At 29.4% G+C, this 25,442-nt stretch overlaps 1 protein-coding gene and 1 long non-coding RNA gene across 3 annotated transcripts; both read right to left on the minus strand.

Annotated features, from left to right (window-relative positions):
- Window positions 1-9,906: 9,906 nt before the first annotated feature.
- On the minus strand, window positions 9,907-15,208 carry LOC131174396 (uncharacterized). The gene is made up of 2 exons (XR_009144659.1): window positions 15,035-15,208; window positions 9,907-14,913 (listed from the first exon to the last, which is right to left on the minus strand). It is a non-coding gene; the product is annotated as an uncharacterized LOC131174396 (long non-coding RNA).
- A 4,726-nt stretch (window positions 15,209-19,934) lies between these two features.
- On the minus strand, window positions 19,935-24,527 carry LOC110651585 (tubby-like F-box protein 8). Of its 2 annotated transcripts, none has more exons than XM_021806956.2 (6): window positions 24,373-24,527; window positions 23,915-24,019; window positions 22,647-23,104; window positions 22,341-22,428; window positions 21,560-21,692; window positions 19,935-20,991 (listed from the first exon to the last, which is right to left on the minus strand). In XM_021806956.2, exons 3-6 carry the CDS (start codon window positions 22,992-22,994, stop codon window positions 20,286-20,288), a joined length of 1,275 nt encoding a protein of 424 aa, XP_021662648.2. In that variant the 5' UTR covers window positions 22,995-23,104; window positions 23,915-24,019; window positions 24,373-24,527; the 3' UTR covers window positions 19,935-20,285. The 2 variants fall into 2 exon arrangements, with proteins under 2 accessions (XP_021662648.2, XP_021662649.2); XM_021806957.2 differs by lacking the exon at window positions 24,373-24,527 and adding an exon at window positions 24,145-24,355.
- Window positions 24,528-25,442: the final 915 nt, after the last annotated feature.

Below are 25,442 nucleotides of genomic sequence, written 5' to 3' on the forward strand. Positions count from 1 at the left end.
GGGAATATTCTGTCCTTATCCACTAACAGAGAGAGGTGGGTGCTTTTGCCAGGTGGTTTGTTAACGTTACGAGACTGTGAGACGGGGGACGCGTGGAGAGTGAGAATGGAGAAGACACTGTCATATTTTTTGTGGGTGGTGCACAAGTGGGGGCTGAAGCGGTCTTCGTTGGCGCGTACAGTGAAGAGTGACTTGGTCTGATAGAGTTGGTTGGGTGCGCTCTCTGATTACTTGTACTCGCTCGCAGTCGCGACTCTGGAATAGTTTCAGCGTGACGTGCATGTGGCCTTTTTTTTTTTTTGGAGAGTTTTACGAAATTGCCCCGTACCTTTTTAAAATTAAATTCTATAAATTATAAAATAAAATATAAAATATAAACAGATAAAAAATTATAAAATAAATTAATTATATAAAATATAATAATTATTATTTTAATTTAAAAATTTTAATTACCTCATTAAAAGATAAAAATTTTAATTACCTTATATTGGAGATTTAAGCTCATTCATGTACCGGTCCTTCTAAATTTAATACAAAATACTATTATTATTATCTCAATGATTGGTTTTTTTTTATATATAGAAAATATAAAAGAAAATAATATAAACTCAAGAGATCTCTTTTGAGATTCTTTTCTTGGAATCGAAATCTAAAGTTGGCTAATGAAAGTACTTGAAATTGGACAATAAATAATTCTTATATCATATGAAAACAAAATAGTTCTAAGATATCCGTTTTATTATAATATGTTCATCTTATTTTTTTTACATTGTAATAATTGTTTTTTTTTTATGTTGCAATAATTGATTTCTACTATAGAAAATCATAATAATAAAAAAAATAAAATTTATAATTCACATTATATTCCATATAAAATTTGTAAAACATATATAGAAAATCACTTAATTACCTTTTACCCTAATATATTAATAAATTTCTCATTGATCGTGCAATTATAGTAATATTTTTATTATTTTATTTTTACTTAAAGCTTAACTATGCTTTTATGTTTATTAGAGAAGTTTAATTTAATTTTTTTTAATTTTTTATTTTATTTAATTCAAAATTTTTAATTTAAGCTAAATTTAGCTTAAAATTGAGAAAATCAAGAAATTTAATTTTTTTAATTTTTGAGTTTAAATCAAGAAATTAATAAATTTAGTTTCAAAATCAAGAAGTTAAACTTGTTGATTTTTTTATTTAAATCAAAATATTAAGAAATTTAGTCAATAAATTTTAATTTTTGAATTAAATTGAGTTTAAATTAGAATTTTTAAAATTAAATTAAATAAAAATTTAAAAATAAATTAAATTAATCTAAATTTTTTCAATAAATATAGAGACTAAATTCAATAATTTGTCATTTTATTTTGCATAATTTAAATACCAAATAATAACATAAATATTGATATAAACAATAAATAATGGATTAATGGTCAACTTAAAAAAGCAATAATAATTAAAAAAAAAAAAAGAAAATCCATATGTCTATTCTTAATTAGTAAGATCATTATAAATAGATTAGGGAATAATTTTATTAAAAAATTATAATGAAATTTCAAAGTTGATAAGCTTAAAAATGGACGAGAGACAGACAACTCTCACCACCAATAAGAAAACGAGCACCGTCTCCGTCGTGCATGCATGACTCCCTCTTTATTTTTTTATTCACACAATTAATTATACATTAACCTAATTAATGCGCACCCATTATTACAACATCAGCATGCCCTACGTCTTCTTCATATTTAAAGCCAAATAATTGTTATGGTAGCTGCAGTTAGTTGATTGGTATAAGCTGACTTATTCAAATAGATGATCCTCAAATCATGTAACTATCCTGATATTGTGTAACAGCTGAGATATGATATCTCCTCAGCATCTGTGTATATATACTAGTATAGAATCAATAAAAAAACATAAGTTTTGAATCACATTTACATGGTATCAGAGCCTCCATTTGTAATCAATGGCAAACACTTCTTCAGCTTTTGTTCCTGCCTCTTCTGTCCCCAATGTTTACCAGTTGCTTTCTGTAAAACTCACTTCTTCTAATTATCTACTGTGGAAAGGCCAAATCTTACCGCTGCTCAATGGTTATAATTTGGCCTCACATGTTTCTTCATCTTCTACTCCTTCATTTTAATATTATAAAATTTTAATTTTAATATTAAATTTTATTATTAAAATTTAATAATTTCATATTATAACTTATTTATAAATTTTAATTGATACATAAATTTTCACTAATGGTTAATGAAAATAAGAAAAAGGTAAATAATAAAAGTGAAGAAAATGATTAGAAATATGAGAAAATGAGAGAAATAATAGAAGACAAATAAGAAAATTGAAGAAAAGTGAAGAAAATGATAGGAAAAAATAGAAGAAAATGAGAGAAAATTTGAAAAAATGATAAGAGAATTAAAAAGAAAATGAAAGAAAAGGGGAAGAAATTAATGATAGAAAATAAAATAAAAAAAATGAAAAAAAAAGTAAAGAAAATGAAAAAAAAATTGGAGATTTAAGAAAATGAAAGAAAATAAAATAAAAGAGAAAAATTAATAATAAAAAATCAATATAAAGGTAATAAAATGAAAAAAAATATAAAATGATATAATTAATTGAATATATTGTTTTAATTTGATTAAATCTAGCTTCTTTTTTTTTTATTTATGGGTTGTGCCTTATGTCCGAAAACTTATAAGCTGCAGCTGTTATATGTGAATTCCAACTCTTTTAAAAATAATTTAATATTTATTATAAAATTTAATCTCCGGTCCTTTAACTTGATTACTCAATGGAGCTCCTTAATCAACCATGGCAGGTCCTGTTCGATACATCTGGTAAGTTTAATCCTTTTGAGTTCTTCCCTCCTTTGCACTCAAAAAAAAAATATATTTATGTTTAATTAAAATATATATGATTAGAATAATGTATTTTTAATTCTATTTAAATCTTATAATAGAAATTTGATATTTTTATATATTCTCAAGTTCACAATAGCTGCATTTAATTTTTTTTTCTTAAAATAAAGAGAATGAGCAATTTTTTTTTATTAATCAATATTTAAATTTGGGTAATTATATCATAAAGAATATTTTATTATTATATATATATTTAAACTTAATGATATATCTTTATTAATTAGAAAAATAAACTTAATAATAATAATAATAATAATAACTCCTCTAATATTATAGTGAAAGAAATTCTTGTAATTTATTTTAGTGAATAATAAATCACTGTAATTTATATAAGTGAATAATAAATCAATGTATTTCGATTTGGTATATGATTAAATTTTTTTAATCTTAAATTAAAGTCGTTATTTTTACATTAGTTTGGATGAGAACTCGGTGCTAAATATAATATTTAAATAATTTTTTTTCCTTAAGCTAATTTTGAAACAGAGTTAAATTCGATTTATTTTTCTCTGTATTATATTAGAATATACCCTACTTCATTGATCAACCACTCGTAACCTATAATTTCATGTTTTAAATATTCATATCTAACTATGAATATCTAAATATTCATACCTACATAATCTAGCTTAATATTTATGCAATATTCGTCTTAATTAGGCATTCTTTAAACATTTGTTCCCAAACAAATTGCAGAAGCGCATGCAATAAATTTATAATTGATTACTAAAATTAATTGTTTGATTTATAATTAATTGTTAGAATCAGTTACTAATAACAATCGATTTTATAATTGGTTCTTAATCAACAGTAGAAAAACTTTAAATATATAATTATTAATTGATTTTAAAATCGGTTGCTATTAATAATCGATTAAGAAATCGATTGCTAAAATCTATTGCTAATAATAACTAATTTTAAAATTGATTACTAACAGTAACTAATTTAGGGAATCAATATTAAAGAATTATTTTAATTAGTTTTAAAATTAGTAACCGATTTGTAATCAATTACAAAAATTAGCAACCGATTTGTAATCGGTTGCTAAAATCGGTTGTTATTTGCAATCAATTTCTTGTCGGTTACTAATAACAATTGATTTTTGCAACAAATTGTAAATCGAATGTAAAATTTTTTTCTCTAAAAATTTCTGCTCAATTTTTTTTTTATTTGCAACCGATTTGTGAATTCGTTACTAACAACAACCGATTTTGCCCTCTAAAAATTTCCGTTTAATTTTTTTTTATTTTATTTTTTAATTTTCAACCGATTTGTGAATCGGTTATTAATATTAACTGATTTTTATAATCGATTAAAATGAGTTGCTATTAATGACTAATTTTTTATTTCCAAAAATTTTCTTCCAATTTTTTTTTTTATTTACAATCAATTTGCGAATCAATTGCTAATAGCAACCGATTTTTAAAATTAATTAAAAAAGTTTATTATTAGTGGCCAAATTTATAACCGATGTTTTGCCCAAAACATTTTTGCCCATTTTTTATTTTATTTTTTTAATTTTGATTAGCAATCAATTTCAATTGATTGCTATTAGTAATCGATTTTTACAACTAATTGTGAATCGATTGTAAAATTTTCTCTCAAAAAATTCATAAATAAAGAAATTAGCAACCGACAATTGACTACTAAATTCAATTGCTAATTCATTTGTATAAACTACTACTCATTTTCTTTCTCTATTACTCATTTTTTTTCTCTTTATTTCATTTTCTCTCATTTTCTTCATCTTCATTTTCATTCTTATTTTTCTTTTTTAATATTTTTTTCTCATATATTTTCTTATTTATTTTTTTTCATATATTTTTTTGTTCAATATCTTTTCCTTTTCATCTATTTTTTTTCTTCATCTTTTTTTTTGTTTTTCATCTATTTTCTTCATCATCATTTTCTTTCTCATCTTTTTTCTTCTTTTTCTTTCTCATCTTTTTTATTTTATCTATTTTTCTCTTACATAAAATAAAATTTTTTGTACAAATATATTTTTTGTTAGTAAATTATTTATAGTGTTAATTTTTAGTAATTTTTTTTGTTATAATATATATATATATATATGATAATTTTTTTAGTAATTTGTCTTATAAATATGTTTTTATATTTATTTTTTGGTTAATATTTTTATAATAGTTGTTATTAGTAATTTTTCATAATATTTTTATATTAATTTTAGTACTAATTTTCATTAATATTTTATTATTTTAGTAATTTTTGAATTTATTTATTTGAACTTTTTATTTTTTATTTGAAATTATATTTTTTTATAATTTTTTAAAAATTAACAACAAATTTTTCAGTTGCTAAATTAATTACAAATAGCAACTAATTTATAAAATGGGTGCAAATTGCAAAACTAAAGATACTAATTTTTTTGTAACTGATTATATTTTGATTGTTAAATCGGTTGCTACTAGCAATCGATAATTTTTTACTAAAAATTTTATTTTTTTAAGTTTAAATAATTTAATAACTGATTTAATTATCAATTATTATTTACAATCGATTTAATTGCTAATTATTCTTTACAATCGATTTAATTATCGGTTGCTATTTAAAACCAGACTCATTGCAATTAATTAAATCGATTACTAAATTAATTAGAATCAATTTTAGCAACCGATTCAATTGACTGTTATTTTTTTTTTTTTTTTTTTAGCCATCAAATCGCCATGGAGTCTTAGATGAAATGCGCACACTGTAAACAAAGAGTTGCACGAGCTGCAATTAACGAATTAACCTATGCAACTCACTCTAAAGAATATTATGCAATCTGCCATTTTCTTTTATTTTGGCTTTTAATTATGAATTCTCATTAAATTTGAATAAAATGACTTTATTTATTTTAATATATTTAATTTTATTTTTTAATAAAATAATTATGGCAATCATATTTATAATTCGTTGATGAAATATTAAAGAATTGTGATATTTCTTTTATATAAATGAAAGAAATATTTTATTAATTAGAAATAGAGTAAAAAAGAGTAGTACAAATTAACATATCATATTTTTATAGAAATAAAATAAACTACTCATATAAAAATAATATAAATAATTTAAAAAATTTGATAATATTGACATGTATATTGATTAATAAATGGATTGCGTTATTCACCCTTAAATTTTATGATCTTTATATGAATTTATTAAATAATTTTTAAATTTAAATATCTTATTAAAAAAAATTATGTCTTACAAAGAAATTTTCTCAAAAGAATAAAATATCTTAAAAATAAAAACACTTAAAAACTCCATTAATTAAATAAAAGAAAACACTATAAAATTTTAAAATTTATTAATAAAAAAATTAAAAAAATTAAATTAAATATTTTACATTATAAATTAAGTTAAATGGTTAAACTAAAATGACATGAAAAATAATAATAAAAAAAATACAGATAAAACAAAACTAGGAGCATCTACTTTGCTTCAATGGGTTGTGGAAATTTACAACTCACAAAACCAAGATAGGAACACAAATTTCATGGAGAGAGAGAGGCTAATGGCTATATTCTTCTCCATTCTCCAAGAAAGCTGCTTTTGCTTGATGCCATCAAAGCAGATTGCACAGTCCCACTTGTTGGTCTCAACTCCCAATAAGTTCAAAAATCAAAACAAAATGGAAAAAATTTTGATTGTTCCTACTAGCCTACTTGTTACATAATAATAATAAAAATAAAATTATAAATTATTATTAATTTAATATTATATATTTTTTCAATTAATAAATATAATATAAATTATTAATTATTATTAAATAATATTAATATAATAAACATCATATTTATTAATAAAATATTAAATATTAAATAAATAAAAATTAAACAATAATTTCTCATGTATCAAAGGAAAAATCCACAAACTTTTTTTTACTGTTCCCTTTAATTTAATCTCAGTCTGTAGTTAAGTTATATTATATTATATTATAAAGTTGTGGTCTAAAAAATGTTATCTTTGGACCGACAAACTCCACACATGGCTGGCACAGTCAAATGTAGAAAATTGCCTCTTTCTACAAGTGATCTTTATATATAATTTATTTATTTTTTATTACATTTTTATATATAATAATAATAATAATAATAATATGTCATTAGCTTTAATAAGCAAGAAACCTCCATACACTTTATAGATTATGGATTTTCTGTTGCAGAATTGTTGACATCAAATTCTAGCACATGCTTCTATGAGATTAAAAAAATAAAATAATTATCTCAAATTTTATTTTATTAATATTTTTAAAAAATAAATATTCTGATAATATTAATTATATTGATTCATTAAAAATATTGCTTTCTTTTTTTTTTATTTATGAAATTTAAAATATTATTTTATTATATTAATAAATTAATGACTGTAAAATATTGATTTTAAAAATAAAATAAAAAATTGTTTAGGGTGATAAATTTCCAAAGGCAAAACTTGAGAATACTTTTTATATTTTATTATTAATTTTTTAAAGTATTCCATAGGCTGTGGAGGCTCGAGATTTCACTTCCCTAGATTTCATTTTCTTGCTTCAAATTCAAAGGCCGATGCACAAATTAGACTGCTTCCGAAGAAAGAATCTTTCTTTTTATTTTTGGATTATTGGGGCGCTGGTTGCAGGTTGTGGGGGTTGGCTTGCGTGCATCAGTCTTGTCAAATTATTTGAGCAATGGTTTGGCCTATGGATTCCCCTGTAATTAATGGTCTAAGTCTTGTTTGGTTGGGATAAAATAATTAGAAAATTCATTTTATTTAATTCATATTTTATACCAACTTCTTAAAAAACTGAGAAAGTAATTTCTTATTTTTATCTGCATAAATGTATATGTAGTAAGTAATATGAATAAATTATGTTTATAAGATAAAATAAATAAATAAATTTCTTTTCAAGGGGTTCGACATGAGTTATCCACCCTATCACTTTTGACTTCCCCAAGTATTAACCAAATAAAATTCCATTGAATTATTCAATTTTAGCTTTCATTGTCAATATGACCTTTTCTGTTTCTAAAACTCTTAAATATCCAAAATTTTGCTTAGCAATCATATATGGAATTCAAATTATCAACAAATTATCAATAAATTTTGAGTGTAGCAGAAGATTTATAATAATAAATTTCATTCTGCTTTTAAAAAGAAAATTTAAGTTTAATTCTTATAGAAGGTATTATTAAAAAGAACAATTATAAATTTATATGACAAATTAAAAAAAAAATGTATATATATATATATATGGAATCTAAATTGGGAAGTGGGTATTGTTTGGTTATCAAATATGAGGTGCAAATAGGAGATGGACATAGGAGATGGGTTGTTAATTATTGAAGAAAAGATATACAAATTTAGCAGTTGCCAGTTAGTGAGCTTCTGTAGATTGAACTCATTATCTCATGAACAATGGGACCCTATTTTCTGGTCCCCCATCAATCACAACCAACCAACCAAAACCCATGAACTCACTTCTACCAAGAGGGCAATGCAGGCCCATCATCTATCTCTTCTTGCCAGTTTTCTTGATCTTGACCATCACTTTGAACAATTCATCAGAATATGTAGCTCTCAAAGGGGTAGAGGTCCACAAATCCCAGCAAGATGTTACCCTCTACCTATGCCAGGTCAATCACCTAAACTCCAAAAAAATATAACCCAAAAAAAAAAGAAACCTCATTGTTCTAGATAGTCGTTGACAAGAGACGGTAACTTGGAATCATGTAAGCAAAATAAAAAGATAGTTTTTTTTTTTTTTTTTGCAAATTTTTTACACTGCAAGGCCGTAGGGGCATCAAAAAAAACAAGGGGCCACGAATACATCTTAAGCCAATTTTAAGGCAAAGACTAGGTAAACCTGAATTTGCACTCCTCTTCACTAAAGAGAAATTAAGCTGTCTAAAACAAGAGGCATAAGATAGAATAGCACGAACCGTGGCCTTGATTTCTCAAAGAATTTCCAATTAAGACTTTTGCACTGCTGAGAAGGGAATTGTTGAATCAGTTTCCAAAATAATAACAGGGGCAGCCATTGAAAGCGCCAGTTGAACTCCTTCCAGCATGGCCCGTGCTTCCTCTGCTAACGGTGAGTTGCAACACGCTACATTAGCCACTCCATCTAGTAACTCACCCCTATATAGTTTCTTACAACCATCTCAAATGCTGCTGCATTTTCCTCATCTTTCCAAGCAAAATCACAGTTTAATTTAAGAGTGCCAAACGGAGCTGGTTCCCATTTGTCCGACCTTGGAGCATTGCTTGCAATTATCATCGAAGGGCCTATTATAGATGGCAGTTGTTGCTGTGAATAGGCAACTGGGTCCGGAGAGTTATGCTAAAAAATGACTCGGTCGCGCTCCTTCAAAATTGCCCAGAGAGTTGGAGCAACGGAGAAGAAAATGTCCTATGTTTCAGGGATTTCACATTATCATTACACATTGGACAAATGGAATCCAATTTTTAACACCCTGCACCTGCAAAATCCACCTCTTCGTCCACAGGATTGATGGTAGCTGGTGAGGCTGGTGCTCGTTGCCCTCCCTCAACCGGTGTAGCTCCTTGTAGATCATGAGGTTATTAACACACGAAACGGACAGAATAGCAACCAGATTTTTCAAGATGCCAAATCAAGGAGCCTGCACATCCAGTAAGAGCTATAGGCATAGAAAGAATAGCCGGAAAATGCACATGGCCAAATAAATTGTAAACCAGATCTGTTCACTCAAGTCTACCATAATCAATTAAATCCGCCCCTGAATTGACGTCGAGTAATATGATATTTTTTATTTTATTTTTACAATAATACAACTTTCATACAAAATCCACTAATTGTAGTGATGATTGTAGGATTACAGCGATGGATGAAGTTGAATCACTTTGGATTATTGGTTTTTATACAACACATTTTCTTTTTCCTTTATATAAAAATCAATTTTCATCCTCTTTGAATTTGCTTTAGAAGACGGGAAAAAAAAAGTCTAGATAATAGATCTTTGCAATCAAAATCTTCAACATCACATTAAATTACTGTACTATAACATCCAATAAATTATTTCTATGGCCATCTCGCCCTTACAACTTTGTAAACCATTGTTATTTAGCCTAAATCCCCAAACCTGGAATGCAGGTGTGGCATGTACTCCAACCCAGGCTACCTTGATTTCATCCGTACTTCGCTATACAACATGAAAAAGCTCACAATTTTGCAACTTCTAAATTTCATCTAAAAATCAGAACAGAAGAAAAACAAAACTTCAACAATGACAAACTTGGGAACTAAATGGCCTTCATAACGAAAAAATATGCAAATTTTAACATCTAATGAAAACTAATAGCATGACAACTGCAGATCCATTTGATGAGATCAAGAGAAGAAAAATCTGGAACCATTTGGATGCATATAAACCAAAAATAGCTATACCTACTCATCAAGGATGCACCTAACTGGTGTTCCCTGAGAACCTTTCCACAATATCAACCCTTGGAGAGAGAGAGAGAGAGAGAGAGAGAGAGAGAGAGAGTTTATAGTAATGCTGATAGTAAGGTAAAGACGGAAAAAAAATGCTCCCAGTGAACAACCTAGCAAACATTCCGCTAACTTTTCATTGTGCATCATTGGGCAGAGAAACATGAAGACAACTCAGGATATGCAAATTTAGGAGCTAAATGACCTTCATAACTAAAAAAATGCAAATTTTAACATCTAATGCAAACTAATAGCATGACAACTGCAGGATTAAAATTTATCTGAAATAAGGAAATAATTAGATTCCTCATCAAGCGTTTTAAAACATGAAGGATAAAACTTGTAATTGCATGATTTCAAATCCTATTCCAAATACTATTACTATATCCTGAAAAGCACCACACATAATTCAATAATAAATCACCAAGGACTTGGGCTACACTCAGAAATAGGCGCTGAGATCTCATAGCTTTAACAGATCATATGAGGTTAAATGCAGACTTTTCATCAAAGCCTTTTCACAAAGGACACACGCAAAGGTGGTAGCAAGACCAGTGACAAAAAAACCATGCAACCACTCAATTCAGTTGATTTTTCCATCATTAGGCATAATACACTTCAATGGTATTATTTCTAATTGTAAACCTACATGCCATTGACAACAAAAAATGAAAGAACAAAACAGCTAACCCATGAAACCAACTCGACGGTTATCATACTTGCCAGAAAATTAAAGAATAAAGAACAACTACTAATGAAGGGGCAATATATAAATTGATCTTTCTGCGGCACAACCTTCATTAGCATTTGCATTTAAAGTATTCACCCACCCAAATACTATGGTAACATGATCTGCCCTCAGATCTCATAGCTATAACAAATCATAGTTGGTGAAGCCCTTGTTTTTCATTTAAAGCCTCCTCGCCTCTCAAAATGATAATGGAAACACCACCACCACCACCACCAATAATAATAATAATAATAATAATAACAATAAAAAGAAGAAGAAGAAGAAAAAGAAGATGCTGAATTAGCTCCAGCCAAATGATAAGAGGGGCAGTAAGAGATAGCGGAGGCTTGCACTGAAAAACAATGTCACCACTCTGTGTAATGAGTTATCATCACTGAGCAGTTTACTAGACAATTAAGAAAACAAAATCTTTGCGGCTCCTAACTGGAATAATTAGTTCACATCAATAACATAAAAGCACAGAAGTGAAAATGACTAAAGAAAAGTTGACATCTAACACATACCTAAATGGCTTCAGAAATTAATTATCTGCAAAAATATATACAGGTGTACAAAATTTATGACTCCAAGAATCAGCTCCATTCCTTCAGCAACAGAACAAAAACTAAATAAAAAATGTCAAACGGAACGAAACGAATCAATTGAAAAAAAATCCAAACTCTTTTAACTTTTTCAAATGGGAGTTTTTGTAGACTAAACAAATATAATTATATCCATGTGATGAGATCAAGAGGAAAGATAAAATCTGGAACCATTTGGATGCATATAAACTAAAATTGCCCTCAGATATCATAGCTATAGCAGGTCATCAAGGATGCACCTAACTGGTTTTCACTGAGAACCTTTCCACAATATCAACCCTTATAGATAGATAGATAGATAGATAAAGAGAGAGAGAGAGAGAGAGAGAGAGAGAGAGGTTATGGTAATGCTGATAGTAAGGTAAAGATGGCAAAAAATGTCCCCAGTGAACAATCTAGCAACCATTCCACTAACTTTCATTGTCCATCATTGGGCAGAGAGACATGAAGACGACTCGGGATACCTATATCTGAATATAGCACAACTGCAAATCACATTCATTTTGGAGTCAAAAAGAATATAGCGCATACAATTGTTGTCTATTAAGACAGTAATACCCAAGAACTCTCACTAGAGTACAAGTCATGTTATGATAGCAGGAAAATTTTACATAACTTATTACCAAAAAATTCAATTAGAGCATAATTATATAATTTTAGTTTATTAAGTTTACCAGTCGAAATTCCCAGACATCATCTACTAAGAAAAAATCTCCTTAAATATGTTGGTATTAAAAATTGGCTTAAAATCAAATTTGACATATTTTAATCATAAGAATTCCAAAACTACTAAATAGCTTTTTTCTTTTTCAAAAGCTTTTTTTCAACAGCATTTAGAAAGGCCCCTTTACGAAAAATGCTTTCTGGAAAACCAACCTCGACCTCAGCCTCAATCAGGGACATACAATGAATACAGAGATAAAGTCAATATTGCTGAGCTCCTTGGCCTGCATAAAAATAAGTAGTCCTTGATTCAATTAAGCTCAAAGTTAGCTTTTGATTAGAAATGGCACAACAGAGTCAGATTACAAGTCCAGGAAAAAAAAACCCATTCTTTTTGTATTGGCCAATAAAAGATGAAGGATGTCATTCCTTCCAGTGAATATGTGATATTTGATGCTAATTGCACACCATAAAAACTTTTGCGCCACATTATTGACACACTTAAATACAATACTGATGAAGAAAAGCTGATGCAGAAGATATAACAAAGTTGATCAACTTAATTGCAAAATATAATATTCTGAAGCACTACTCAAATAAAAAACAGGAATACTAATGTGTCCACCAAAAATGGCAAATTTGAATAAATTTAAGAAGCCATAGAAGCCATCAGATCAAACCTGTTGCAACTTTGGGAACATATAATTTCATTAAAAACCAATCCACATCTTCTCTGATAACAGAACAAAATAGAACATTACCACTACCACAACCAACAGCCAGTATTCCTCAAGACGCAAGTGCTCATTGTGATGACGGAACCTCATAGTTAGAAATCTGTGTCAATCAATATAAAAGACAAAAACGACCAATTGAAAATTTAAAAGCAAATATATTAAGTCCATCAGACCAAAGAAAGCAAACATTCAAAGCCAATATGAGCACACGTTTAACATATTCACCGTTTCAGGCAAGATGCAGACATGGGTTTCCCTCAAAGAAACTGTTCAGGCAACATGCATGTATGGGTTTCCATTAAAAAGGAAAATTTTGATAAAAAGCCCTCAGATCTCATAGCTTCGAACCATCATCCACGGTTTTAGCGCAAATGGCGTCCATCGAAAGCCTTCACAGACCACTACAACGCTTATATGTGTGTGTGTGTATATATATATATATATGTATGTATGAATAAAGAAGAGAATGAGGAGGAGGAGGAGGTAGTGGTGGTGGTAGAGGTGGCGGTAGAGGTGGCGAAAGTGATAGTGAGTGAAGGCTAGCGTGAACTAAAGCAAACATTTGCAACCGTTCAACAAGTTTGTGATGTACATCATCGGGCAAAACACAGAAAAAAAAATATGAAAATCAAAAACAGAAAACACAGCCTCAGATCCCTCAACAAAAGGCATAAGAAAGGAAGACGAAAGATGAACCGGCGAGCGGCGAGAATCTGCTTTAATGGAGAGAGAGGGCCAGTGCCTGGAAAGTTTAGGGTTAGCGGACTCGACGCGCTCTTGTTTGGATCATGTTGGGTTATGAAAATGACTGAAATGCCCTTATAATATCCTTCTAGTTGGACATGGGCCTAGAGTAGATAGAGGTTTGAGGGCTTCATAAACTCATCCCGAAAAAGAGAGGTCCAATTAGAGCCCAACTTTGGGCTTTATAAATATTCAAAAATCATTGCTAAAGTAGCTATCCAAAGAAAACTGGGTAAAGTAGAGAGTCCAATATCAAGAATATGCAATTTGATTTTGCAGATGACTAAAGAAAGTGAATAATTCAGCGTTCACCTTGGGTAGCTTTAAAGCCTCTGGTCCCAACGGTTTTTCTGAAGTGTTCTTCCACAGAGCATGGGATGCTCTGGGTGTTCGAAGCTGTCAAACTCCAGAGTTTCTTTGACTCAAGTTTTCTGCTCATGCTCAAACAATCAAACCAAACCAACATTTTATAAAATCTCTAAAATCCCAGATGCAGAAAAGGCAGAAACAATGGGTCAATACGGTACGATTTTATATGTCAAGAAACTGATCACTATGGAGATTATAATAATATGTTTTATAATCTCTTTTCTCATCTCTACCATACAATTGGCCCAAGGTCCACTAAAGAAACCCTCGAGCTAACTGAAGGAGAAAAGAGAGAAGGCTAAACAGTGCCGTCCACCACCCTCTCCTTCTCCTCCGTCCTCCTTCGCCTGAAGAAAACTTCTCAAGTTATTCCCAAAACCTCAATCAAATCTTTTACACTTACGAAACGTCCCTCCAAGGAAATAAAGGAAGGCCTCAAAAGACAAGAAACCACAATGTCTGATGATCCACGAAAGAGTGACGATTAGAGCTCCTACAATTTTAGAGCTTTCAGGGGATAATTGGTCAATCAGAGAAGCCGAGCCAGCTATGGGTCCCAAAGATGGTCGTCCTGACGGCCAAAAATTAGAAAGCGCCCTTCTATTGGCTGAGAATCAGAGAGTTTAAGGCATCTGTGTAATAGAATCCACCACATGCAAGAAGATCCTCTATGGAGAAGATTAACCCCCTGCATGAAACACAAGCACCCAAACTTGGAAACAAAGAAAGCAACAAATCTGCATTGCAGGTCTCAAGATTCCTTCACCATGAACACAATAACCTGCAAGCAAAAACTCAAATCAAAATACCTATTTATAGCCTCATCTAGAGAAGAGGAAGGAAACCCACATTCGAGCGGGGCATGGAGGCCGTCCCTCACCCAAGAACGGTAGAGGGCGCTCGCTAGAACTGATAGAACAAAGAGACTCTGGTCTCAGAAGCTCAACCCGCTAGAGAGAAAACTCTTCATGCCAGTGTTGCTTACGCCCTTATAAGATTATAATAATAGTTTTATATCTCTAATACAGTTTATACAAAAATGTCCATTAAACTTTAATAAATACAGATATTTAGTTAATAACTTTGAATTTTTTTATATGATAAATTTTTTTTTTGTTTTTTGCGATAAAAATTTGATAACATATAAAGAAGGAAAATTTATAATTTAGTTTCTGAATTTTAATTTATATTTTATCTTAGTTTTTAAATATTAAAAAATTAATTATTTAATTCATAAATTTTATATTATATTATATTTTAATTTTTAAATTTTTAATATTTAATATTTAAATTTTATATTATATCACACTTTAATTCTTATTATTTTAATATATAGGGCAATTTAATGTTTCTATTAATGAATGAAATTATTATAAATGTTAAATTTACATGAATTAAATCATTTTATATATTAAAATTAAAGAAATTAAATAATTTATTTTTTAAAATTTAAAAATTAAAGTATAATATAGAATAAAATTTATATATTAAATAAATAATTTTTTAAAATTTAAAAATTAAAATATAATATAAGAATTAAAGTATAATATAATATAAGGTAAAATTTATACTGTGCATCTCCCTAGGTTTGCTGATGGGTCTCCTGAAAATACTCATCAAACCTCAGGTGAGTCTCTGTTCAACTACTGTTCTTGGTTTTTATTTTTCATATATTTTTTTTTATTTTGAAGTTCCAGGAATTTGGTAGAATCTTTTTGTAAAAATGATTGAAGGATGTTAAATTCCTAAGCCAAATTGTTCTTGAACAGACCTCTTCTCCATCAAAATGGGCTGCAACCAACATTATCTCTTTCTCTCTCAATCTTTTTTTTTTTAATTCACTTTTCATTACAATTTTTTTTCTAATTATGTAAAAGGCATTTGTTTTGACTTATTTCTGAAAGTAGATTTACCTATTTATTTATTTATAATAACTTTTAAATTTATAAATTCAATTTACAAGCTTAAAAAAATAATAAAATTTACTTTTTATTTTAATGATTATAAATTAATTTAATTAAAATTTTAATTATATTAATTTTATTTAATTTTTAAAATTTCTCATTTAATATCTTTTTTATCATTTTAATAATAAATATACTTATGATCTATTTTTTTATTAAATACATCAACTGTTCATCAATAATTTACGATCACTTTAGCATTTAAAATTTTAATACTCTCTAATATATATATATATATATATATATATATATATATATATATATATATATATATATATATATATATATATGCTATGTTATTAATTTAATTAGTAAATTACTAAAAAGTCTAATTAAATTAGTTTAATAAATTTATTATATATTTATTAAATAAAATTTAATTACTATATTTAATAATATTATAAGAATTAAATTTATGGACTCATGACTGAATACAAACTTCCATAGTTATATACCCATTATAACTATTGTTATTTTCATTTATTGCATTAAATTTTAAGGATGAAACACATTGTACATTTCAACTGCAAATTTTAATAACCATTATGTAAAATATGTTTTTTTTTAATTAATTCTAATGGGTTTTAATTTCTAATTTTTTTTCCATATTTATTCTTTACTTTGTAGTAATATAAATTATTTTTAAGAAGTAAAACTTTTTAAAAGAGGAGCAGATGAGTTCATAAAAGCTTGTAAGAAGCAAGGACAATCGTAAGAGTGGGAGTAATTAATGTGTGCTGTACATTCAACCTTAACTTAAAGCTCCACTACTTCTGCATCCAAGATGCTGAACCTCATCAAAGAAGAGATTAATTTCCATGGTTATTTGGTTAAGATCCAAGTAAACTATGTTAATATTTAGTAGCCAAGCTTTCAGTCAGATATTTTCATTCATTATTTAAACCTTTTCATATTTACTTGTCTTTCATAAATATAAATATAAGACTTATTTAGTATTATTGTTAAAATTATTATTAAAAATTAAAAAATAAATTTAATTAATTTTAATTATAAAAATATTAAAATAATAAAATAATTTTATTTAAATTATTTTTTTTAATAACATTTAAAATGATAATTTTATTTAAAAAGCGCATAGTCAAATTCTTAAACTCAATACTTAGTATGGGGCTAAAATCTTATGGGATTACGGCAGCCTTTAGAGGGATAATGGTAAAGCTCACGTGTCTCAATCTCGTATAACCAATGGGTGTACGGCCTCTAAATGAAGCTGGCTCAAGGGCCTAGAGATATCCACCATCATACATGCAAGAAACCCTTTTAGGAACACGACGAGCTCAACACAAGGACAATCAGAACAGAGCCCCTAACGCAAATCTTCACAGGTGCCCTCTTGATTTTGTCCAAATCTGCAAAGACAAGCAATCCAAAACCTATATACTTCCAACACATATAGGGAAAGAGCTAACCCTCAGCTAGGCTAGAAAACCATCTTATTCCCCTGCCCAGAAGGACAGGGGAAGCCTACAGTAGATGTGTGCTTTATGCTTATTTATACAGAGCATGTATGGCATGGGCTTTATTTATATGCATAACTGTATATGTGCTGAGAGAGAGAGAGGAAGAGAGATCCTTATCCCATGTCTTGGCCAGCAGAAGTCAATGATGGTCTAGACCGTCATCATCCAGTCCACAGGCGAAGTATGAGGGTACTGCATCTGTATTTTCCTCCTTAAGAGGACCAACCAATACCCATAGTTCCAGAAGTGCAGCTATTGGCACTTGGGTTAGGAAACTAAAGCAGATATAATAGAAAAAGAAGTGCTCACTTCTCAGAATCTGTCAATCTTCTTCATCATCTGTCCCAGGGATGATGAGTGAACCAGCCACCCACTGCAGAGGTATTTGTTCAAGAAATCATGATGGGGTCTTTTTTTTTTCCTGTTTAATTAGTCTTGGATTTTTGTTTGGCTGATGGGTTTCTGGAAAAAATTAATATAACTCCGGCGAGCTCTCTCTCTCTCTGTTCAACTACTGTTGTTTTTTTTTTCTTCTTTTTTTTTTAAGTACAAAGAATTTGGTAGAATCTCTTTGTAAAAATGATTAGACGATATTGTTAAATTCCTTGCAGAGACCTTCTCTGTCAAAACGGGCTACAACCACCATAAACGCTCTCACTCCCAAGTGTTTTTTAAGAATATCTATAGGCATCTTGTCTTGTTCCCTTTCCATTACTTTCTTTTTCCTGTTTTTGTTTGAAGTGTTTGATTTACATTATAAATTGGTCCAACCTAAATAGGTAAAATGTTATAAATTAGTGTTTAATTTAATTTATAAATTTAAAAAAAAATATTTAAAATAAATTAAAATTATCTTTCTTTATAATTTATTTATTTATTTTAAAATTATTTTTTATTAAATATAACAATATATTATTTTAATAATTTTTTAAAAATATTAATATTTTTTATTTTAATAATTATAACACTTAATTATATATATTTTTTATAATTTTAAAAAATTAAATTATTTTAATTATATTTTAATCAAATACTTAAATTATTAAAAAGTTATTTTTAAATTATTTTATTATAATTAATTAATTATTTTTAATTTAATTTATAAATTAAAAAATATATTTTAAATAAAAATTAAAAATAAATAGTCAAATTAAATTCTCTTATACGAATATAAATATATCACATTATTAATTTAATTAATAAAATATTAATTAAATTAGTTTAATTTGTATCTTTATAAATGAATAAATAGATTTTAATTAATATATTTAATAATATTATAAAAATTAAATTTTACGGACTCACTACTTGTCTATGTACATACTTACATATTCATATACACTTATTTATTTTTATAACTATTATTGTTTGTATTACTATTTTTATAACTATTATTATTTTCAATTATTACATTAAATTTTGAGGATGAAAATATTGTTTCAACTGTAAATTTTAATACCCATTATATAAATTTTTTTATTAATTTTAATGGGATTTAGTTTCTAATTTCTTCTATATTCATGTTTTACTTCTATGGGATTAAATTTTTTCAGTCTAGGCAAAAGTTTTTAAATTAGTAACATGATTTAAAATTTTCATTAACATAATTACGTATGAAATTATATTGTAAAATCTTTCTCTATTTATAAAAAAAAGTCATGATCCTTCGAAGTACTGACTTTTGAATATCTTATCCTTCAAAAATTTTATCTCCTTTAAAAAAAATTTGCTCCAAAATAAACATAGTAATTTAAAAATCCATATTTTACCTTCAAGGTGATAATTCTCAAACAACTGACCGAAGCAAAGGAGGTTAGGTGAATCCAAAACGAAAATGTTGCTATAGAAAGTTTCTTTAATGGCTGCAATAACCGTGGAGGAGAAGAAAGAAAAGTTAAATGAGTAGATGAGCGCATAAAAGCCTGCAAGGCGCAAGGACAATAGTAGGAGCAGGAGTAATTAATGCGCAGCATACATTCAACCGTCTTAAAAAAATATCGTTGAAAACTTAATGATTCCAACTGCTGAATGAAATAGGTGAAAGCGTGGAGGCATATTCACATGGAATGGGATGACAAACTAATGAATTAAAGAGGCCACAGACGTACCTTGTTTGACGATGCTTATTGTAATACTATATGATTGCAAAAAGTGCAAGCAAGTTAACCAAATAGAACCTCAGAACCAAAACAAAGGCAACTGATCATCATCATCACCATTAGGATGTGGTGCATAGAGTAAGATAATAGCCCTTTAGAATCAAATTGTTCAAAGATGCCGTCAATCACACTTTCCATATTGAATCTTTTTTCAACTTTTCTTGTGAAAAGTACAAAGTTAACGCTTAAATGGTAGCAGATAAGAACACAATGAACCGTTCAATGCAAACTAAAGCAAGGAAAACAGCGGTAAAAGGGTGAGAAAACGAAATAGTCCTCTCCAACGTGCATAGAAGATGTTCTTTGCACTTTCCAGTTGACAGTAGTTAGTTGTACAGTGACTGCATGCAACACCTCCCTTATCTCTCCCCACCCTACCATCCTATGAAACCCTAGAAAAGAAAAGGCTTAGCAACTACTAAATGTTTCTATGTCTTGCCGTGGTCTCTTTTCTTTCTATTCACATGCCAATTTCGTGTCAAAGCTGCTCAAGCAGATAGCAAAAGCCTGAAATGCAGACAAAGGATACCGATAATCCATGGTAAACATATCCTTGCCAACCTTACCAAACTGCAGAATTATCTTGTCATGGTCAGATGGAGCTGGCTGCGATGGTGTTGGTGCACCAGCAGCAGGTTGCGTTGCAGCAATCAGTTGAAAATTTTTGACAGAGGCAACAGTCACTCTTCCACGAAAATTTAGGCACCAACATTGCAACTGCTCGTGCCATCTTGGTGGCTTGTTCCGGAGAACCAGTGGTCTCTCCTTGCCCTCATCATCCTCATCTCGAGGTCCAACAATGTCTGAGAACCTGGCACTGCTAAATTCAGTTGAATTATCAATTGATTTTGAGAAGGAAATGCTCCTAAATGAGTCTTCAAGGGAACGTGGTAGGAGCTCAGGTTGGCCTGGGACAAAACCACCTGGCTCAAGCGATGAGGCAGGGATTGAATGCATTGTACAGTGCATCCTACGTGGACCCCTTGTGCCCAGCACATTCAGCTCATATGTAACCTGAGCAATGTTGTAGCTTCCTGTGGGGACCTTAGGAGATACTTTTTTTGAATAGAACCTTCGACTCCGGCCAGGTGGGGAAAGTTGAGCGTTGTTGTAAGGGGGCTGCGTGTCATAAATTATGAATTTGGTGCCTAGAAAATTTGACCTGAAACAAGGGCAAATATGATTACAATCCAATATATGCATGCAAAAATTTATGAAACCAACAATGATGAAATATTGGTTGGAATTTAGATCTAGAAGCCAAGATCCCATTTATGCACCAATTATAAAGACATCAAATGTAAGGAGCCTTGACACAAGCTTATACAGTACATACTCTTATCTTTAAAATTCTTATTAAAATCCTAAAATATAAAGCGCACACATGTTACATTCTTACATATGCATATTGGAGAAACTAGCTTCAAGGAGATGAATTAAATGTTGAGCCCAATGGTTGGTTTAAAAAAAGTAGAAAGCAATGATGAAATATTAGTTATATGATAATGCCATGTTAGACATGTTACTGCTGTATATTAGATCTGGAGGAAACAACTATCCATAGAGAGAGCCACCTTGGAACCACACGTCACTTTTTATGCTTAAAATCTGTAATCTGTCTATAATAAAGGAAATTGCCACAATTATGGACAAGATAGTTTAGATAAGTGCAGGATAAAGTTGTATGCAATTGCAGCTAATCAAATGCAGGACACAAAGTGAACTTCTACCTCAGTTTTCCAATATAAGTGCTGCTTGACCTTGATATGTTATCTGCATCCATTGAGATTACATACTCGGTGCAAGTAGTTCTACGGGTCCTTTTTGCAGACAGCAGAAACTTCCCATTTTCAACAAGCAAAGCTGCAAAAGCATGGCATTAATCAACAGATAGTCAAGTAAGCAGCAAGGTAAAATGACAGGAGAAACAATCACGCAGAACATCTCAGCAGCAGAATCAGAATAATGTGAAACATTATTGCCTTTTAATAACATAGTCAAGAGCTGTTGGCAAGGATAAAAATGAAAGAGAAAATAAAAAACATGTTTATATCTCACTTGGATAATTATTAAAAATTGCTTGCAACAGTCAAACTGTTCTTTCCATGACATTGAAAATAAATTATAACTGGTAAGAACTTATCAATCTCACAGCTGCTCAGACAAAACACAAAAGCAACTATTAGGTTAGGGATGCAACTAGAAAGTAAAATTCATAACATAGGAATGTTACATCATCGCCATTAAGAAGAACAATCACAGAAGCTACAGATTATGGCACATAAAAGTTATCTATACTTCTATAGTGATTCAGAAAGTACAGTACCCTTCGCAATCAAAGTTGAGGCTAAAAAATCCATATGTGACTGAAGGCCATATATTCGGAAAGAAAAAACTATAGCACACTAAGTTCACCAGTTGTAATATAAGATCCCAAAAATGACAATACCAGGCAGGTCATGCAAAACTCAACGGAATCAAATCAAACCAAATGTTGAAAGAAAAGCTCACCAGGGCTAAGGCATAGGAAAAGATGGTAAGTTAAGTTTGACTTGTCCCGCTTAATAAAGCACTGAATGGTTCCATCCCTGGGCCCTGGCTGCAAGTGACGACAAAACAAAACCAAGCCATTTCATTATGTATTTCACAAACCCCTTCCTTGAAATAAAATAAGTACATCCATGTGTTCATGTTCAGATGGGTAATCTTGCAAATATATAACCTGACTATATGCCTTAAACAATGCACAAACATTTAAAAGAGAGTACCTCATATAATGATGTTATGGAGGTAAAACAAAAATCACAAGAATCTCACCTGCTTAAGGGAAACTGGAAAGGTAATTTTCCCAGAGAACTCAGGACTTGTAACTATTTCCTTGCACATTTCCCTCCATGACCTGCACACAGCAGCACAGGCAACAACATGCTTCCGAGCAGGCCAAGTACTCTCACTCGCCTCCAATCTCTTAATCACATCGCGCAGTAACTCAGGCGGGAGGCTAGCCCAACAACTGTTCTGGATGACCACAGGCTGGTCATGCAACTCACTCATTGAACTATGAGATTTCCCTCTATGATGACCTGACAGCCTCAGATCAAAACTCCGCCTTGATAAACTCCCAAACCCATCTCTCACGTCACGAACTATACTACGGAATGACATTGCTGCAAGACTCTTGTAGCCCTAACTGGATAGATCCTTTAATATGGTTGCATAAAAGAAATTTACACTTGAGTCAACAGATGACTCCAGACCATATCAATGGTGCACAACTGCAAATCAAAGAAATCATAGTTTAAATTTTAGCACCAATACTTAATAACCAAGAAAGAACAGACACAGAAGACAGATAAGGAAAAGCACAAAGCAAGTAAAGAAGATTCTCATAAAAGAAAAGACACGCATGGACCAAAAGCACCTTAAATACAAGACTTTATCAGAAACATCTTTTGGCGGGTTTTAAACATAATCTTTTAAACCCAAATTACTACTAATTCAAACCTACCTTCCCATTAATTGCACCCCTATTCAAATTAGGAATCTCAACAAAAAAGGAAAAGAAACAACTACCTATACTTTGCAAACTACACTTTAGAAGGGCAAGGAAAAAAAAAGACCTAACTAATTCGATCAATCATCTAACTTCTGATATTGTACAATCGTATTCAAATGAAGAATCTCACTACAGAAATACAACAAAGAACACATTTAACCAAACCCATATGCAAAAACCATAACCATATACTAGGTCCAACTTGGTTTGAAAAAAGTATCCACTATAAATTTTTGAGATCACAAACTATCATCTTCTAGTTAAACCGAAAAAAAAATCTTTTAAAAAGGAAGAAGACGCAATTTATCATGTTGCCCAACTATGTCTGGACTTGTTCTTAATTTATGTTTTGGTCCCCAATTTTTTTATCAAATGTAGAATTAACCAAGCCCATTAGGCATTTTTCTGGAGCAGATTGTAAAGCTTAATCTTCAACACGTCAAACCTAAGCAATTGAGGTCTGAAATGGAGGAAAATAAAGCCCAAAAGAGAGAAAGAGAGGGAGAGGAAAAAAAAAAAAGAAACTAACCTTTATACCACAAGCACTGCAGAAAAAATCGATGTTTCACCTTAATCTTCAGTTATTCACTGAGCGGGCAAATGGAAACCAAGATCCCTTCTTTTAACACGAACTCTGCATCAAAACACACGCTTTAGCCTCACAAATGCCATAAAATACCAATTGCTTGCTCCCCACCCCTAAAAAAATTCAAATCCACAATATAAAAAAAAAAAAAAAAAAAAAACAATTTTCCTCACCCCACGACAAAAAAAAAATCACACTAGCAAAGAAGGGAAGGGAAGGGGAAGATGCAGAAGATATGCACTCAACACGAGATTTAGTACAGATACTAAAATCACATGACAGAAGCACAAAATTGAGGAAATTTACAGAAAAATGTATCCAAAGAAACAAACAGAAAAACAGCGAATCTGAAATAAATAGATCTAAAAACTTAAACAAAGGGAAGTGTAAGCATATCTCACCACCGTCTTTCTCTGTGACAGATCCTTAGCTTTACCACACGGTTTCTCTCTCTCTAGTTTTTTTCTCTCTCTAAAGAAAATTGTACAGACGGACTTGAAATTTGATTAAATTCAGTTCACAAGCTAGCATAAAAGGGTGCCGCTTTAATTAAATTAATTAGATAATTAATTATAGTTGCATAGGAGAGCACATTATTTTTTCTTTTTTTTTTTTTTTTCAGAGTGGACTGAGGCCTAAATGTTGTTTATTGCCCGCTTTTTTTCGAAATTACTACTTTGGCCCTGGAACGGTTGACCTCAAAATTTCCATAAAGAATGGGAAAAAAATTCAGTGTCATTGGTTGACCAGCGGCTGCCTTTATTATTTTGCATTCGGCTCCCTATTTTTTTATTTTTTTTCAATTTTAGAGAATATTTATCGTTGCTATTAAAGCATTAAAAAATATATTTTAAAATATTTTAGTTAGATAATATTAAAAAAATTAAAATTAAAATTGATATTTTAATTATAAAAATATAAAATAATTAAGATTGTTGCCATCAATTTAAATTTGGTCCTTGAGTTATTCATGACATACACTTTGATTTTAGAGAAATTAAAATTTTTAAAATTTACACAGCTGCTTAAAGAAATTATAAAAAATTAAATTAATTTGACATTAAATTAATTTGGTCCTTGAATTTAAAAAAATTAATTTAATTTATTTTTATTAACGTGGAAAATACCTCATAAGTTATTTTTTCAATTCAACGATGTGCATATTTTATGTATTTTTTCTCCCTCTATAATGTGCATAATTAGTTGAAATTTAAGATTTTAAGTATTAAATTTATTCAATTTTTAAATTCAATAGGCAAATTAAAAATGTCATTTGTGATTGGAGTTTTTTTTTTTGTATACATTAAGAATTTTCCAAATTTTAATTTTACATTTTCTTTGTTGAATTCTTATGGGCTTGTGAAAAAATATATTTTTTTGATAAATAATTTATTATGAAATATATTAATATAATTTTTTATTAATAAAATTAAGAAAAATAAATAAAAGACTTGAAATAAGAGCAAATTAA

This window comes from Hevea brasiliensis, chromosome 16, assembly GCF_030052815.1.
Source record: "Hevea brasiliensis isolate MT/VB/25A 57/8 chromosome 16, ASM3005281v1, whole genome shotgun sequence".
NCBI lineage: Eukaryota > Viridiplantae > Streptophyta > Magnoliopsida > Malpighiales > Euphorbiaceae > Hevea > Hevea brasiliensis.

Coding starts and splice junctions, on each gene's coding strand:
- LOC110651585 (XM_021806956.2), bottom strand. CDS start 22,994: ATGTCATTCCGTAGTATAGTTCGTGACGTGAGAGATGGGTTTGGGAGT. Junction 21,693..22,340: donor TTTCCTATGCCTTAGCCCTG/GTGAGCTTTTCT, acceptor ATGCTTTTGCAG/CTTTGCTTGTTGAAAATGGG. Junction 20,992..21,559: donor ACTTATATTGGAAAACTGAG/GTAGAAGTTCAC, acceptor CCCTTGTTTCAG/GTCAAATTTTCTAGGCACCA.